At 31.4% G+C, this 14,639-nt stretch overlaps 2 protein-coding genes across 2 annotated transcripts; one reads left to right on the top strand and one right to left on the bottom strand.

The window, feature by feature from the left end:
* LOC124910805 (mRNA-decapping enzyme subunit 2) lies at positions 1–5,501 on the top strand. The gene is made up of 10 exons (XM_047451486.1): positions 1–165; positions 266–330; positions 1,407–1,522; positions 2,309–2,460; positions 2,607–2,734; positions 3,164–3,259; positions 3,829–3,981; positions 4,165–4,268; positions 4,434–4,501; positions 5,074–5,501. The coding sequence occupies exons 3-10, from the start codon at positions 1,443–1,445 to the stop codon at positions 5,298–5,300; spliced, it is 1,008 nt and encodes a 335-aa protein (XP_047307442.1). The 5' UTR covers positions 1–165; positions 266–330; positions 1,407–1,442; the 3' UTR covers positions 5,301–5,501.
* Positions 5,502–6,311: 810 nt separating this feature from the next.
* LOC124910712 (double-stranded RNA-binding protein 6-like) lies at positions 6,312–10,368 on the bottom strand. Its single transcript, XM_047451393.1, has 3 exons — positions 9,862–10,368; positions 8,395–8,614; positions 6,312–7,285 (listed from the first exon to the last, which is right to left on the bottom strand). The coding sequence occupies exons 1-3, from the start codon at positions 10,105–10,107 to the stop codon at positions 6,615–6,617; spliced, it is 1,137 nt and encodes a 378-aa protein (XP_047307349.1). The 5' UTR covers positions 10,108–10,368; the 3' UTR covers positions 6,312–6,614.
* Positions 10,369–14,639: the final 4,271 nt, after the last annotated feature.

Below are 14,639 nucleotides of genomic sequence, written 5' to 3'. Positions count from 1 at the left end.
TGGCTGAGCAGGTTAATCCGAAATACAAACGATTCCACCGATTCTTCTTCTGCTCGACACTCGTTACTCGACCCCTCTTCGCCGCTCGACGGTGACGCAACCAGACGACCGACCGACCGACCAAAGCTGATACAGTCACTCGGACCCATCTTCTGATCGAATTCAGTCGGTGCCCTTTTCGCCTGCGATTTTTATTTTCTTTCTTGATTAATTCTGGGTTTTGGTTTGCTGTCTGATCTGTTTGTCTTCACTTTTTCATTGACAGTTTGAGATTGTTGCTTGATCGTAGAAGGAAGTATATACTAAATCCAACAGGCTCTTGATGTTCAGGTAATTTGCTGTCTGCATTTTCTGTACAGTCAAAATGATTCTGTAGTGGGTATGGCAGCTTAAAATGTTTCATGAATATACTTCTTCTCTAAATAAACTAGGGTTTGTTTAGTTACAGCTAAAAGAAATAGAGAATTTAAAGTGGCAGATTGTAATTAGCAGATTAGAGGGGGAAAAATAATAATAATTTGTAGCCTTACATGTTGTGATTAGCAACGATTTAGGGGATAAAATGAACTGTAATATGTAGCTACAAATTGTGATTAATAGCAAATTTGGGGATAGAAAGAAAAGGAAAAACTAAACCAACGAAATTTAGTTTGTGATGAGTAGATTGGTTTGGATAAATTTAGTTTGGGTCGAGTATGAATTGGGCAAAACGGATCGAATTTACCTGTTTGCTCACCCTTAATAATAATAATAATAACCACTTGGAGTATAACTCGGGTGAAAAGAGTTTGAATTTAAGATGCTGAGAGCTCAAGCTTGATTGGGTGATGCAAAGTTCGGTTCAGGGTTTTTTAGGTAGTCTTGATTGAATGGTGCACCACATCAATAGAATTGGCATTCTATTTCAATCTATTTTTAGCGAATTATTTGGCTTGAGCGTAATTGTAGAAGTTAGAACCTTCGAGAACAAGCAAAGCCATCCCAGAATTTTAATGAGTTCAATCCTGACCTTCCTTTGTGAGGTGCATTATGGATCTCCGGTTTCATGTATATTTGGACGATAGATTCAGAAGGGAAGCACTTGCATCTTTATCTTAATTTCAATTCAAACATGGATTGATTATGTACATGTTAGATCATGAATTAGTAACTTCATTCAATTTTCATAAAAAAATTCCCAATTGTTTTGAATTTTATATTTTTGGAATCTCCATGAATAGGATGAAACCTTATTCCATGAGATTTCCATGAGGTTCCTCTTTCTTCTTATTAAGCAAGTGCTTGAGAGGGTTTAGTTGACTTTTCACTCTGAGGTCCTCCTCCATTACTTCAATTTGGACTAGAGAAAAAAAAAAGGGATTCTTGACGGACATAAAAGATTTATATTTTTTGTTTTGTTTTTGTAGTCGAAGGGCTTGCTGGAATCATATCTACTAACACCGATGGCAGGTCTTCACAGATCTTCGAGCGCTCCGTCAAAGAACAACCTTCCTCCTCAAGAACTCCTCGATGATCTCTGCAGGTCTCTTTCTCTCTTCTCCTCTCCTTCATCCTCTTGATACCTATAATATAGTTAATTACTTCCTTTTATAATGTTGCGTGTACTTTGCATAATTGTTTTTTCGTACCTGAACATGTAAGTTTGATTGTCAATAATAGTATGAGACACGAAAAACTGATTGTCAATATTTTCCAAATGATGTAGAATCTTGCAATTAAAATCAGAATGCAATGTGTTTAGTTTTTTGAGGTATATGAAATGCACATAACAATGTAGTGTTTGACATTGCATTAAGTCTAGCACCTACAAAGAAAACATTGCAGTATTTTGAAGGGAGTTTTTTATAATACAATTTCTTTTTTGAAGGCACGTTTCTCTCATAAATAATAGTGCTTTTGAATAATTGTGTGAGAGCTTTGGAACGGTTCACCCTTGGATAAGTTTATGTTGACCTTGGAGGACTTGGCTGTGATGGGAATCCACTATGACAAGTTTAACATAAGATTTGAGGTTATCAATTAAAATAATTATATTCTTTAGCAGCCAATTAAGAGTAGGCCTAAAGTCATTTTATTGGATGATGGGTAGTTCTTGTGGAAGTGTTCTTATATTGAATATGTTTCTAGCTGTAATCTACATGTTGTATGTCCATTTTATTGGTCAGCTAAGCTTCATTCTCTGTTTTCTTTTTAATTGTCATTATCCGGCCATATTTCATGCTTGTGTTATTGTTTCAACTATTTTGTTGTGTTCAGTTGTTTCTGATGTTATTAATCTTCTGTTTATTTGATCTTTTTTCTTTTGCAGTCGTTTCGTGTTGAACGTTCCAAAAGAAGATCAACAATCATTTGAGAGGATATTATTTCTTGTGGAGTATGCTCATTGGTTCTATGAAGACAATTCAGTGGAAAATAATCCATCACTTAAATCATTTACCTTGAAGGAGTTCACTTCCTTAAGTATCCTTCCTTGTCTTTTGTTTTTCTGTTTTTCTGGTTTGAAGGCACATAATCGACATATTGTCTAGGGCTGACATTCTTAAACTGTTTTGGACTTTATCCTTACTCGTCTTATCTTATTTTGTTGTTTCCTTAATTAAATGCAGTGTTCAACAGTTGTGACGTTTTGAGACCTTATGTTGCGCATATAGATGACATATTTAAGGACTTCACATCTTATAAGGTCCGAGTTCCTGTTACCGGGGCCATAATTCTTGATGAGTATTATGAAAGGGTAAGGCATTTGTGTATGAAATCTGTTAAGATACATTACTGCATTTATAGGCTCTTTAATTCTACTTTTGACAATGTTTTTCATGCTTTTTAAGTTTCTAGGTCCTTACTACAGGTCTTTCCTTTTATTCTACTTATGTTGATGTTCTAAATTCCATTGTGATCATTTTTTTTCTCTCTTCCGTTGATGACATGATAATTTTTTTTTATCTTTCAAATTTGCAAAACCATTTTTTTTTCAATGACTAGAAATGATACTGATAATAATGATCCACATAAAAGAGTCGCATAACCCAATACCATCGTACTTACATGCATTATGAACCACTCGGTTTTCATGCTTTAAAAGTTTCCAGTTGTTACTACAGCTCTTATTCTTGCCATTTTTTTACTTCCATTATATCTCATGTTAAGAAAGTGCAATATGTAGTGCTTACTAGTCAAGGGGTGGAAAGGCACAAGCTGGAGCTTTCCCCGTGGAAAAAAGAGCAAAGATGAGGAAGACCATACATGCGCAATCAGAGAGGTAATTCCTTGTTTCATTTTGGATTCCGTTTGTCACTATTATTGTAGAATTAGCTTATCACGTGTTCACTTGAGCTTTGGTCAATTGAATCACTGTACATAAGTCGAGCATGGGTGTATCCAATTGAAATAGCATAATGACCATAGGGATGAGAATAATTTTTTCATTCTTTTTTTAAAGTCTAAGCTTGCATATATAGAATAGTCTGCAAATGGGTGTATCCGATTGAAATAGCATAATGACCATAGGGATGAGAATAATTTTTCATTCTTTTTTTAAAGTCTAAGCTTGCATATATAGAATAGTCTGCAAATGGGGGGATTTGGTGCATAAGGTTACATCCTTTTATACAATTATTTCTTTGACATAGAACAAAAAGACAATAGGGTATTTTGTCCTACAAATTCTCAATATTCCTTGTCATAAAATATTTGAACATTGAAACAGAGAGAGTAAATAGCTTAAGTTTATGTTTTACGTGCGGTGTGGAAAAGGAAATAATTGGAGCTTGTCCAAACCCTAATATGCTCATCATAATTCTGAATGTAAGTTTTCAATATTTGGTTCAGGTCCACGAGGAAACTGGTTTTGATGTTTCGAAACTTCTAAACAAAGACGAGTTCATTGAAATGATATTCGGACAGCAAAGGGTGCGGCTATACATAGTTGCTGGTGTGAACGACAATACTGTCTTTGCCCCACTCACCAAAAAAGAGATCAGTGTATGTGAATTTTATTTAATTATTCGCATTTATAACTTTTCATGGGAACTGGGATGAAAAGTAGGTTTAATTTCATCCTGTCCTGGGATCAAAATGGATCATTATTTTTTCATATAGCATGCAGAAGGTTACTAAAAAATGGTACTGTTATTCTTTTGAAAATTTCTTGCATTCCGATGGCAGGAAATTGCATGGCAACGGCTCGATGATCTTCAACCAGCGAATCGTGATGTAATATCTCGTGGGGTCACTGGTCTCAAGCTTTACATGGTTGCCCCTTTCTTAGAGTTAGTATCTTCTCAAGCTTCTTTTATTTTTAGTTTTTGCAATAAGCGTTTTACGAGCATATTCCATGGAGTGGATAAATTTCACATAAAACAGGAGTAGTTTCATACTTGTTTTCGTGCACTTTCATTTATTCCATGGAAGATAAAAATATTTGTGTGTTCCAGATCTCTGCAGAAATGGATTGCATCTCATCAACCTATTGGAGTTCCTAAAGCTAATATGCCTTTGAAAGGTATGTTGTTGTCCCTGTCTCTTCTAGTAAGGCTAAGGGTGTTTCCAAAAAGTAATTAATGAAATGGGTGAAAAGTAATTCCACAAGTTGATATGCATAATTATTGGAAAGCTAGATTGAAATTTATTCTCAAAGTCTTCAAATGAAAACACCATTTCGTCCAGATTTCTGATCCAGGTATGGATCCAGATGGGGATTACATTTGTTAACGGGGTGGATTTGTCCAGATATGCCTGAAACCCATCGTTTAGAGATCTACTAACAGTCCAAATTTCATGTTATCAGACAGTTGGATCATTGCCATGAATTATTTGAAAATATATACACCTTCCATACCAAACGTAGTTGAATCTGTATCCATAAATTCATCGGCAGTTTCTCAGTCAGATCCAGATTCAAATACAATAGTGTTTCCAACTAGATTATACTAGGAGATTAAAAGAGATGAGAATTATTTCAATGCCAAATATTCAAATCTAATTCAATTCTTCATATGAATTGATGAGTGAAAACAAAACAAAATCCAAACATTAAGATTTGTTTTCCTAATGAAATTTATTGCATTTATGCAGCACTGAGTATGTGGAAGGCAAAGAACAGTTCTGTAGGAGGGAGCAACTCCACAGCTATACCCGAGACTCACACTATTAAACCTGCACCACCACCACCAGCAACAGCAGCTGCAGCAGCAGCTGATTTCTCCCATTCTTCATCTTCTGGTCCTGGCAAGAGCTTTAGAAATTTCCGATTCGACACTTCAGCTATATTACGAGCTATGGAAACTGCTTTCTCGTCTTGACTGACTCTGGAGGTCTGGTCTGTATTTTTCTTGTTGTGAGTCTGGAGTGTTTAGCTCTTCGCGACTTAGCGTTCTCTTTACCCCTGTTACTATTAGTTTTTGGTAGGGTTATTCTGGTTGTAAATTGCCCTAAGAAGAAGAAACTAACTGCTTATGTTTGTATGGACTTTAATTTTCTTTAGAAATGGTCATTTTAGGTAATGCTGTGAAAGGGTCTTTTCTAGGTTACCATTCCTGTTTTAGTTGAGTTTTGAAATGTTCTTTTCAAGGGTTTCCTAAAATAATAAAAAAATAGATAAAAAAAAAGTGGAAGAAATGTTTTTAAATATTTGAGTGTTTGGAATTATGAAGTAAGGAAATTATTTTAGATAGTTCTGCTAATGCATTGATTTAAGTTCCAATTTTTCTAAATTACTGTTTTTAAAATAAGTGTTAAAATAAAATTATTAAACTAGTTAAATTTTTATTATTTTAAATTTATGATTTTTTTAATTTATAAAAAGAATTATAATTATAACTTTTTTAATATTATTTAACCGCATTGGTTTAACAAGTTTTTTCTGAAATTATGTTAAAAATAGGATGGTTGTTTTAAGGCAGTTTTTTATTTTGTTTTATAGATAATGTTGGGAGTTTGACTATTAAATTTGATCTAAAAGTTTAATTAATAGAAAATTTTAAAATTGTTTAATTTTAAAGTTTGTAATATAAAAAATTATCAAAATATTTGATAACACAATCATTTAAATTAAATAATTATTTGAATTGATTTGATATTTATTATATAAATCACTTAATTACCTTAAACAAACTCAAATTAAATTAAAATTTAACTTATGAATGACTTGTTAATATAATAAAAACATCTAAAAGATAATTTTAGCCCTAAAGTTTAATAAAAATAAACCCTGACAACATATGGTTTTCATACATTAATAAATAAATTTTGAAAATACTAAATGAATTCAGCATTTACAATTCAGTATTCTAACCTTTTCAGTTTTCAGTTTCATAAAAGTTACCTTAAATAAATAAATACAACAAGGAGACAATATTACTCTTACAAACATGAATTTCCATTTGTTCACATCATGAGCAGTTTCTTCCACCTTCTAAAACCTTGCCTTTCAATATCTTGAGATAATTAATCTCACAGTTACCAGCCTAGCTGGATTTAACTTTAATTAATTGATACAAATCATAACCTTAAAATATTATTTAAGAAAAGAAGAAAAAAAAGAGTTGAATGCAGAAATAAGCTAATTGTAAATTCTTAGAAGATATGGAGGGAGGAAAAAGGAAGGGTTCTTCTTCTTACAGTAGTAGTTTCTTGCTCTTATCATCATCATTATCATCATCCTGATTTAACCTGACATTATTCTCCATAGTCCCATTTTCAGCCTTAGTAACAACCACAGGTGGAGGAGGAGGAAGAGGAGGAGTCACCACCACCTGCCTTGGTGGGGCGGCAGCGGGAGAATTATGGTGGACAGGCGGGGATGAGAAAACGGGTATTGAACTTCTGATTATGACTGGCGGTGCAATTCCATGACGGGGTCCCCTGAAATGATGGAAAGGAATATATGGTGCTGCTCCGACAGCGGGGAATTTACTAGGTTGAAGGGTTTCCTTTGTATTATCTGTTGTTGTAGCTGTTGTTGGTTGGATTTTGGGAGGGGGTTGTTTGTTTACCATTGTGGTGTTGTTACTAATGATAAATCTGGGTTGACGAGGAACAACAACAGGAGGATTATTATTGGAGGGGATTAACAATGGCAGGATTTTCGATGCTTTAATAGGAGTGGAGAGAATTCCAGCTGCTGCTGGTCTAGGGTTTTGTGTTGGGAACAATATTGGAAACTGTAAATGAGCCATCTTTGCCCTCCAAAGAAATAACTGAAGTCCACGTGCTACACCAATATGCTCCTGTTCATCGTTATTATTACCCCTTTCAGATGTGCTGCTGCTCTCAGATTGTTGCGGTACTGGATCAGACAAGGGATATATTAAACATACATTACAGCAACATTTTAAAGCATACAAATACAACTATCGTCTACAAAAATCTATATTTGTCATTAATCATTTAGAAAATAATATGGATCATGATCCACAAAATTATCTTTATACCATTTGGAAACACTTTCTAGGTCTAGTGTTGAGTCTAAATGATAACATTTGTTAACATTTCTTATTTAGACATAGGTTCATAATTTTTCTCATCCAGACTAAGAACTAAATATTGTTTCTAGATGGACATAATCCAGAAAACAATCTTATACCAAACAAAACAAAAATCATTTCTAGTTTTTACTTTGACAGTTTTTTACAATTATTGTGACAAAATATCGGTTTTCAAATAAGATCCATATGTGAAAACAAAACCTGACTGATAATGATTATCAAGTCAATTATGCATTGACAAATGAGGTAAACAAAACAATATGCAAAATGTGAAAAACTCCATAGTAGATAAATCATGGTTTCTTGAGATTTCATCTTTTCAGAAAGTGGAGAAATTGTTGCCAGAATTCAGGTTAACACTAGTTTTTGACATAAAATGCATTCATTTTAACCCAGTTTGGTCGTACGAGAACACTAGTAGTAATTAGTATGCAACTTACCTATTATAAGAAAAATATGCATTCAACTCTTAGAACTCAAGACTAATTTGGTTCTTCCCTTAGCTAACTTTGAGCATCAATATGAGCTTGATACTTTATAGGCAAATCAACATGTCATCAACAATTGGAATATCCTGCCTATATGATACTTTTGTTTCTTAAATACGCCATCTTATTTAATGACAAGTTTAAAAGTTTTGGGGAAAGTTTTCAAAAAATCTGGTATGAAATAGTTTTTGACCAAGAAAGAAAATTGATTTTTTATTTATTTTTTGAAACAGCGATATAAAGGTAATTTGGGGATTGTGTATCAGGACTTTCTTTTGAAAACTAAAGATTCCATAATAAATGGAGAGAGATGACTACTTCCAAAATTGACACAAATACCCTATCAAAAGAGAACCTAAACTTCTTCAGATGAAGAATTAGGCAATAGTTGCTATCTTTTTGAGTTGGTTATGAAAACATACATTGTTTCAAAGATGTCCAAGCGGCCATAGCAGCATTCTTTTCAGCTTGTTTCTTGTTCTTGGCTGGTTGGCCAGTAAATTTGACTCCAGCCAACTCCACAATGCAGGTGAAGACAGGCAGATGCCCATACCCAGTGCGGAAAGTTGTATAAACTGGTAAAGATGATCCTACTCTTTGTGAAACCTCTTGCAAGAGATTCTTATAAACTCCCGTCTCATCCTGTAAATTTAAAACACATTTTGAGGATTACCAGATACAATAGGCAGTAATTATAATTAATTAAGCAAACAGTGATATATTAGCATGCACAGCCAAAAAAACAATTACTACCCAGAAGTTATAATATTAGAAAACTAAAAAATTCTCATTTGAATTTATACCCTTCAACTGGTTGACTAAAACAAACTGCCCCAGATTTAATGGGAGAAAAAATAATCATTAACACCTTTCAAACATTACTTGCTACCATGTCAGTCTTTTTTGCTTGTGTAGGTCTTTGTATGTGCCTCCAACTTTCAGTAGAGCCCATTAAATTTTTTAATGGTTTATTTATTTGTTCCTTACAAATTTGATTGTCATTTTGATTTATCCACACCAATTTTTGGCTGATGAGGTAGGTAACCATGAGTAGAGATGGTCAAGCGATTTTGGACCAGCCTCGTAGAGAACTAGACTAGGTTACAATTATTTCGACCAAAGAAGAAGTCTTTATTTCCAATTGTAAAAAAAGGTATACTATACCTCAAAGGAAAACAAAGGAGTCTGGCTTGAGAAGGATGCAAATAAACAAAGACACATGGAGAAAGGACAAAATTATAAGAGAAAGTGTTTGCAGCATTGAGCATTTCCTATGCCATCTACATGAAGCAGAGATCCTAACTCAAAACAGTTATCATCTCTCAAGCTTTGCTCTTGCTATCCTGCCCAATTAAGCAAAAATGACCTAAAACCTTTCTAAACTTGATAATAGATGGATTCTGCAAAGGTGACTACCTCCCTCTTCTTAAATGGAAATAAAAAACTTATCTTTACATTATTTAGACTTCAACTAATGAAGTCCTATATGGAAACATAATTCTTTACACCTTACCATCTTCAGTGTCAATCATTTTAACCACTTTAGTAAAAAAAAGTAACAAAAGTTGCAGCATAAAAGGCTACTGAAAGTGCTAGATAACTTCAGTATTCAACCACTTTACTTTAAGAAGGAAATTAAAACCAAACACGGGTTTATTTTAACCTAGAAATCAAAAGTGAAACTACAATGATCATATTAAGAACTAAACAGCCTCAGGTATAGTTAGGAATTATTCAATTAATTTTCCATTCACTAACATCAACATTCAGAAATCATATAAGGTAAGTGGCTGCAATTAGATCTCATTCCCTAACAATAAATTCCTACAATCTAGTTTATCTCTTTATAGTAAATGACAGAATTAAATGTAAAAAAAACAATAAATCACCAGAATCCTAGCAGCCAGTGAGTGAGATGGGCCACGATTAGCTAGCGCATTGAGCGCCACCTCCGCTGCTGAATGTTCGGCTTGTCTGAGCGTAGAGCAAAAGGCAGGACTCTCAAAGGTCTCACCATTGAAGTTCACAGTAGCCTTGAATCGCGGTGCGTGATCGGGACCTTCTCTAATGCAGGTATATGAAGGCAAGTTGAAACAACTCCGCTGCGACAACTCCTGCAACTGATTTTTATACATCTCGACTCTCAAAAACCTAGTGTTGAGAGTTTTGATTTGACCGGTTTAAGAAAGCTCAGATCCGCCGTCAAACTTTCTGACCGCGATCCCTATCATCGAACTGTGTCGATGATCATATCTAGGGCAGTTATTAAGCCGCAATAGTGAGAAATTTCATATCTCAAGATCTGAGAAAAGGTTGATAGAGAGAAATTGAAAAAGAAGAAACGCGAAGTGGTGTTAGATAGAGAGTGAAGAGAGAGAACCTACATTCATGGTAACAATACTTGTTGGACCATTTTTACTTCTAAAGATTAGGGTTTGTTTGCCTTCTTTTTTTATTTAAATTTAGGGATGACAATTGAGTCAGTTTCAGGTTCAGAGGTTCGGGTTTGAACGATATAACATAACATGTCATGTTTCGTGTCAAAATCTCTAACATAAATCTGACATGTTTATTCGTGATCGACCCGAATTCGACCCGATGTAATTAATTCACATCTCTCTATTCAAATTAAAATTATATCAACCTAAAACAAAATTGTAGTTAAATCACAAATTCGCTTAAAAAAATCTTACAAAAAAAATGAGTGAGTGAGTAAGAAAGAAAAACACAAAATTTAACAAAAGAAACGTGTAAACGAGTTATCGGGTTTATTTTTGGTCATTTCAGTTCGACCCGATTTTGATCTGTTTATTAATTAGGTTGAACAGGTCGACCTAATTTTGACCTGAACAAAAAATATATGACCATAACCTGATTTTTTCATGTTTAATTTAGGTCATGTTTTGTGTCTTGTCCAAAATTATCTGTCTCAATTAAAATATTATTTTGTTGGAGTAACTTTATTATTATTATATAATATTTTAAAATGTTGAATATTAAATTATTTGTTATTTTATTAAAAAAAATTAAAGTAAATACCTTTTATATAAAATAATATTTTTAAAATTAAAAGAGAACAACTTTTTTTATAACTCATATCAAACAAGCTTTGGTCTCTTCTAGACTTTTTGGGCTAGTTATTTCAACATATTAAATTCAGTTTAAACATTAATAACTAATATGTAGCGGTTGTTGACAATGTAGGCTTAGGGGTTGTTTAAAGGATTAGATTGTCATCAAATCATTATTTTGTTTTCAAATTTTATTTATTAATTATCTAAATAACCAATTTTTTATTATTCTCATATTAAACAACTGTTCAGTTTATTGACATAATTATTAGTTTAAAAACTTAACTTATTAATTAGCACATTTAAATTGTATCAACTATTCAATATACAAAATAGTACTATTCAATATTTTATATAAAATAATAAAAATATATTATAAATAAATTAAATTTAAGAGGAAGAGACGAGAGAAAGACAGTGAGAAAAATAATATAGTTAATAAGTATAATTATTGAATGGCTAAACATAAATTTTAAATAGTATTAATTAAGTTTAAATGATCTTATACAATTATACAAGTACAAATGTGTAAAAAGATTTAATATAATTTTTGTTTAAAAAGCTTATGACTTAAAATTTTTATTCAAAATCTCGTTATTTAGATGGAGCGTTATTTACGGTGAAAATTTTTCGAATAATATGTGTGTGATAAAAATGGTATATTATGGTGTTATATGTGTTATGAGTATGTGTAATTGACGATTCACTTGTTTTTATATTATCGGGAGTGACTAGTATCTCGAGTTTTTGTTGTGAAGTATTATTAAGATTCATTGATGGGTGATGCCCTAGTCTTTGTGTAGTTGCTTAAAGTTTGGTGGTTGTAGTGAAATCGTTAAACTTTTAATTATTATGGTTATTCGGTACATATCATTCATAATGTTATTATTATTATGTTTTTCTAGATTCGTTCCTAAAAATCGGTTAATTCGGTCGGAGAATTAATCGTTTTTTTTTTCAAAAATCTACGAGTTTGATAACCTATTTGGCAACATGATGATATTTTATTTTTCATGTCATGTTTTAGTTTTATTGTTCGGGTTTAAATTATTCTTATCATTTTTAATATATATAAACTATTATATATATATATATATTATAATTTGTTTATCAAAAAAAATAAGAACAAGTATATCAGAATTGAGAATTGATATATTTGTTCACCAAATATGTACAAGGGACTAGTGAGTTTAGTAATGATACAGGGGTGACATAATAATAATAATAATAATAATAATAATAATAATAATAATAATAATAATAATAATAATAATAATAATAATAATAATAATAATCTTGATACCTTAATTAGGATGTAACATTTTATTGTGCAAAGTTGTGAAAAGTGGGTAACCCATCTAAGATTTCCTTCAATAAATAATGTCTCATTAGTGGTGTCATCTATATATATATAATGATGCTTAATTTTTAAAGTGTCCGGATTGCCGGGTCGAGAGCTGTGGTTAATTTGTATACTTGGGTCGGTTTGTGGGTTGACCCGTTTTTAAATTTAAAACGGTTAAAAATAAAATTAAAAATGCTAGAAGTATGTTTCGAACTTGCAACCTATCAAAACAAGTACAACTCTTTAACCAACTAGGCTACAAAGATTTTATATTTTAAATTCAACACCAAATTTGATAAACGCGGGAAGTTTTAATATTAATATAAGTTCAACTTTTTAACTAACTAATCTATATATATATAATGATGCTTAATTTTTAAAGTGTCCGGATTGCCGGGTCGAGAGCTGTGGTTAATTTGGATACTTGGGTCGGATTATGGGTTGACCCGTTTTTAAATTTAAAACGGTTAAAAATAAAATTAAAAATGCTAGAGGTATGTTTCGAACTTGCAACCTATCAAAACAAGTACAACTCTTTAACCAACTATGCTACAAAGATTTTATATTTTAAATTCAACACCAAATTTGATAAACGTGGGACGTTTTAATATTAATATAAGTTCAACTTTTTAACTAACTAATCTATATATATATATATAATGATACTTAATTTTTAAAGTGTCCGGATTGCCGGGTCGAGAGCTGTGGTTAATTTGGATACTTGGGTCGGATTGTGGGTTGACCCGTTTTTAAATTTAAAACGGTTAAAAATAAAATTAAAAATGCTAGAGGTATGTTTCGAACTTGCAACCTATCAAAACAAGTACAACTCTTTAACCAACTAAGCTACAAAGATTTTATATTTTAAATTCAATACCAAATTTGATAAACGCGGGACGTTTTAATATTAATATAAGTTCAACTTTTTAACTAACTAATCTATATATATATAATGATGCTTAATTTTTAAAGTGTCCGGATTGCCGGGTCGAGAGCTGTGGTTAATTTGTATACTTGGGTCGGTTTGTGGGTTGACCCGTTTTTAAATTTAAAACGGTTAAAAATAAAATTAAAAATGCTAGAAGTATGTTTCGAACTTGCAACCTAACAAAAACAAGTACAACTCTTTAACTTTATATTTTAAATTCAACACCAAATTTGATAAACGCGGGACGTTTTAATATTAATATAAGTTTAACTTTTTAACTAACTAATATATAATGATGTTGAATAAATGGATATTTGGGTCGGATTGTGGGTTGACCCACCCATAAATTTAAAACGGTTAAAAATAAAATTAAAAATATTATCCGTAATTTTTTTTCACGTTTTTATATATTATTATTCGTGCAAATGCACGGGCTAAATGCTAGTTTTATGAATGATACATTAGACATTTTATTAGAAAGAGTCGATTTAATTATTCTTAAAATTTTTATGAATATTAAATCGAAAAGAGGAAATGTGATTGAAATAGCGCATACTTTCAGTCAATTTTTGTACATCGGTCGATCGTCGATGGACTTTAACGTTTCTCCTATGAATATCGTTTTCAACACAATATCCAAGCTTTAAGGATTCTTTTAAACATTTTGTATTCCTCAACTCTCAATGGTGTTAGTTCTTTATAAAAGAAATATGTTTAAGGATCTCTAAAAATAAAAAAAATAAAAATTATTAAGTTATATTCATCAATAATTATAAAGATATTACATGACCATATTTTTTTATTTAATTCTATTAAAATATTATTGTACAGAGAATATTGTAACCTTATAATTAAATCTATAAATTTAAATATAATTTTTAATATAACATAAAATCTAACAAATTAAGTAAAATACAAGAACAAACCTAGGTACTCCAAACTTGGAGGCTGAGTATTAATCAAATATATAGTTGGTCTGAATTATGTTGAAATTTATTATTGTACGGGAATATTTTTGTTGAGCAGTGTAGAATTTTGTCCCATACAAAAAAGAAATACTACATGGTAGTCATTTAATATGAATATACTCTTTAAGAACAAAATTAAAGACAAAGTAAAAACCCTCAATCATGTAACAATGTCTAATTCTAGAGATTTTTAAATATTTCAATTTGAAAGATATTATCTCAATCACTTTAATAAATCATATCACTTAATTAATTAATTAAAATATATAACATAATTTTTTTAATTATTATATATATTTTTTATTTTATTATTATATATTGATACTATTTATTTATTTTTTCAATAAAATTTTCA

Source organism: Impatiens glandulifera, chromosome 7, assembly GCF_907164915.1.
Source record: "Impatiens glandulifera chromosome 7, dImpGla2.1, whole genome shotgun sequence".
NCBI classification, from domain to species: Eukaryota; Viridiplantae; Streptophyta; class Magnoliopsida; order Ericales; family Balsaminaceae; genus Impatiens; species Impatiens glandulifera.
Note: the sequence above shows the minus strand (reverse complement) of the source record. Positions and strands in the feature narration are given on the sequence as shown.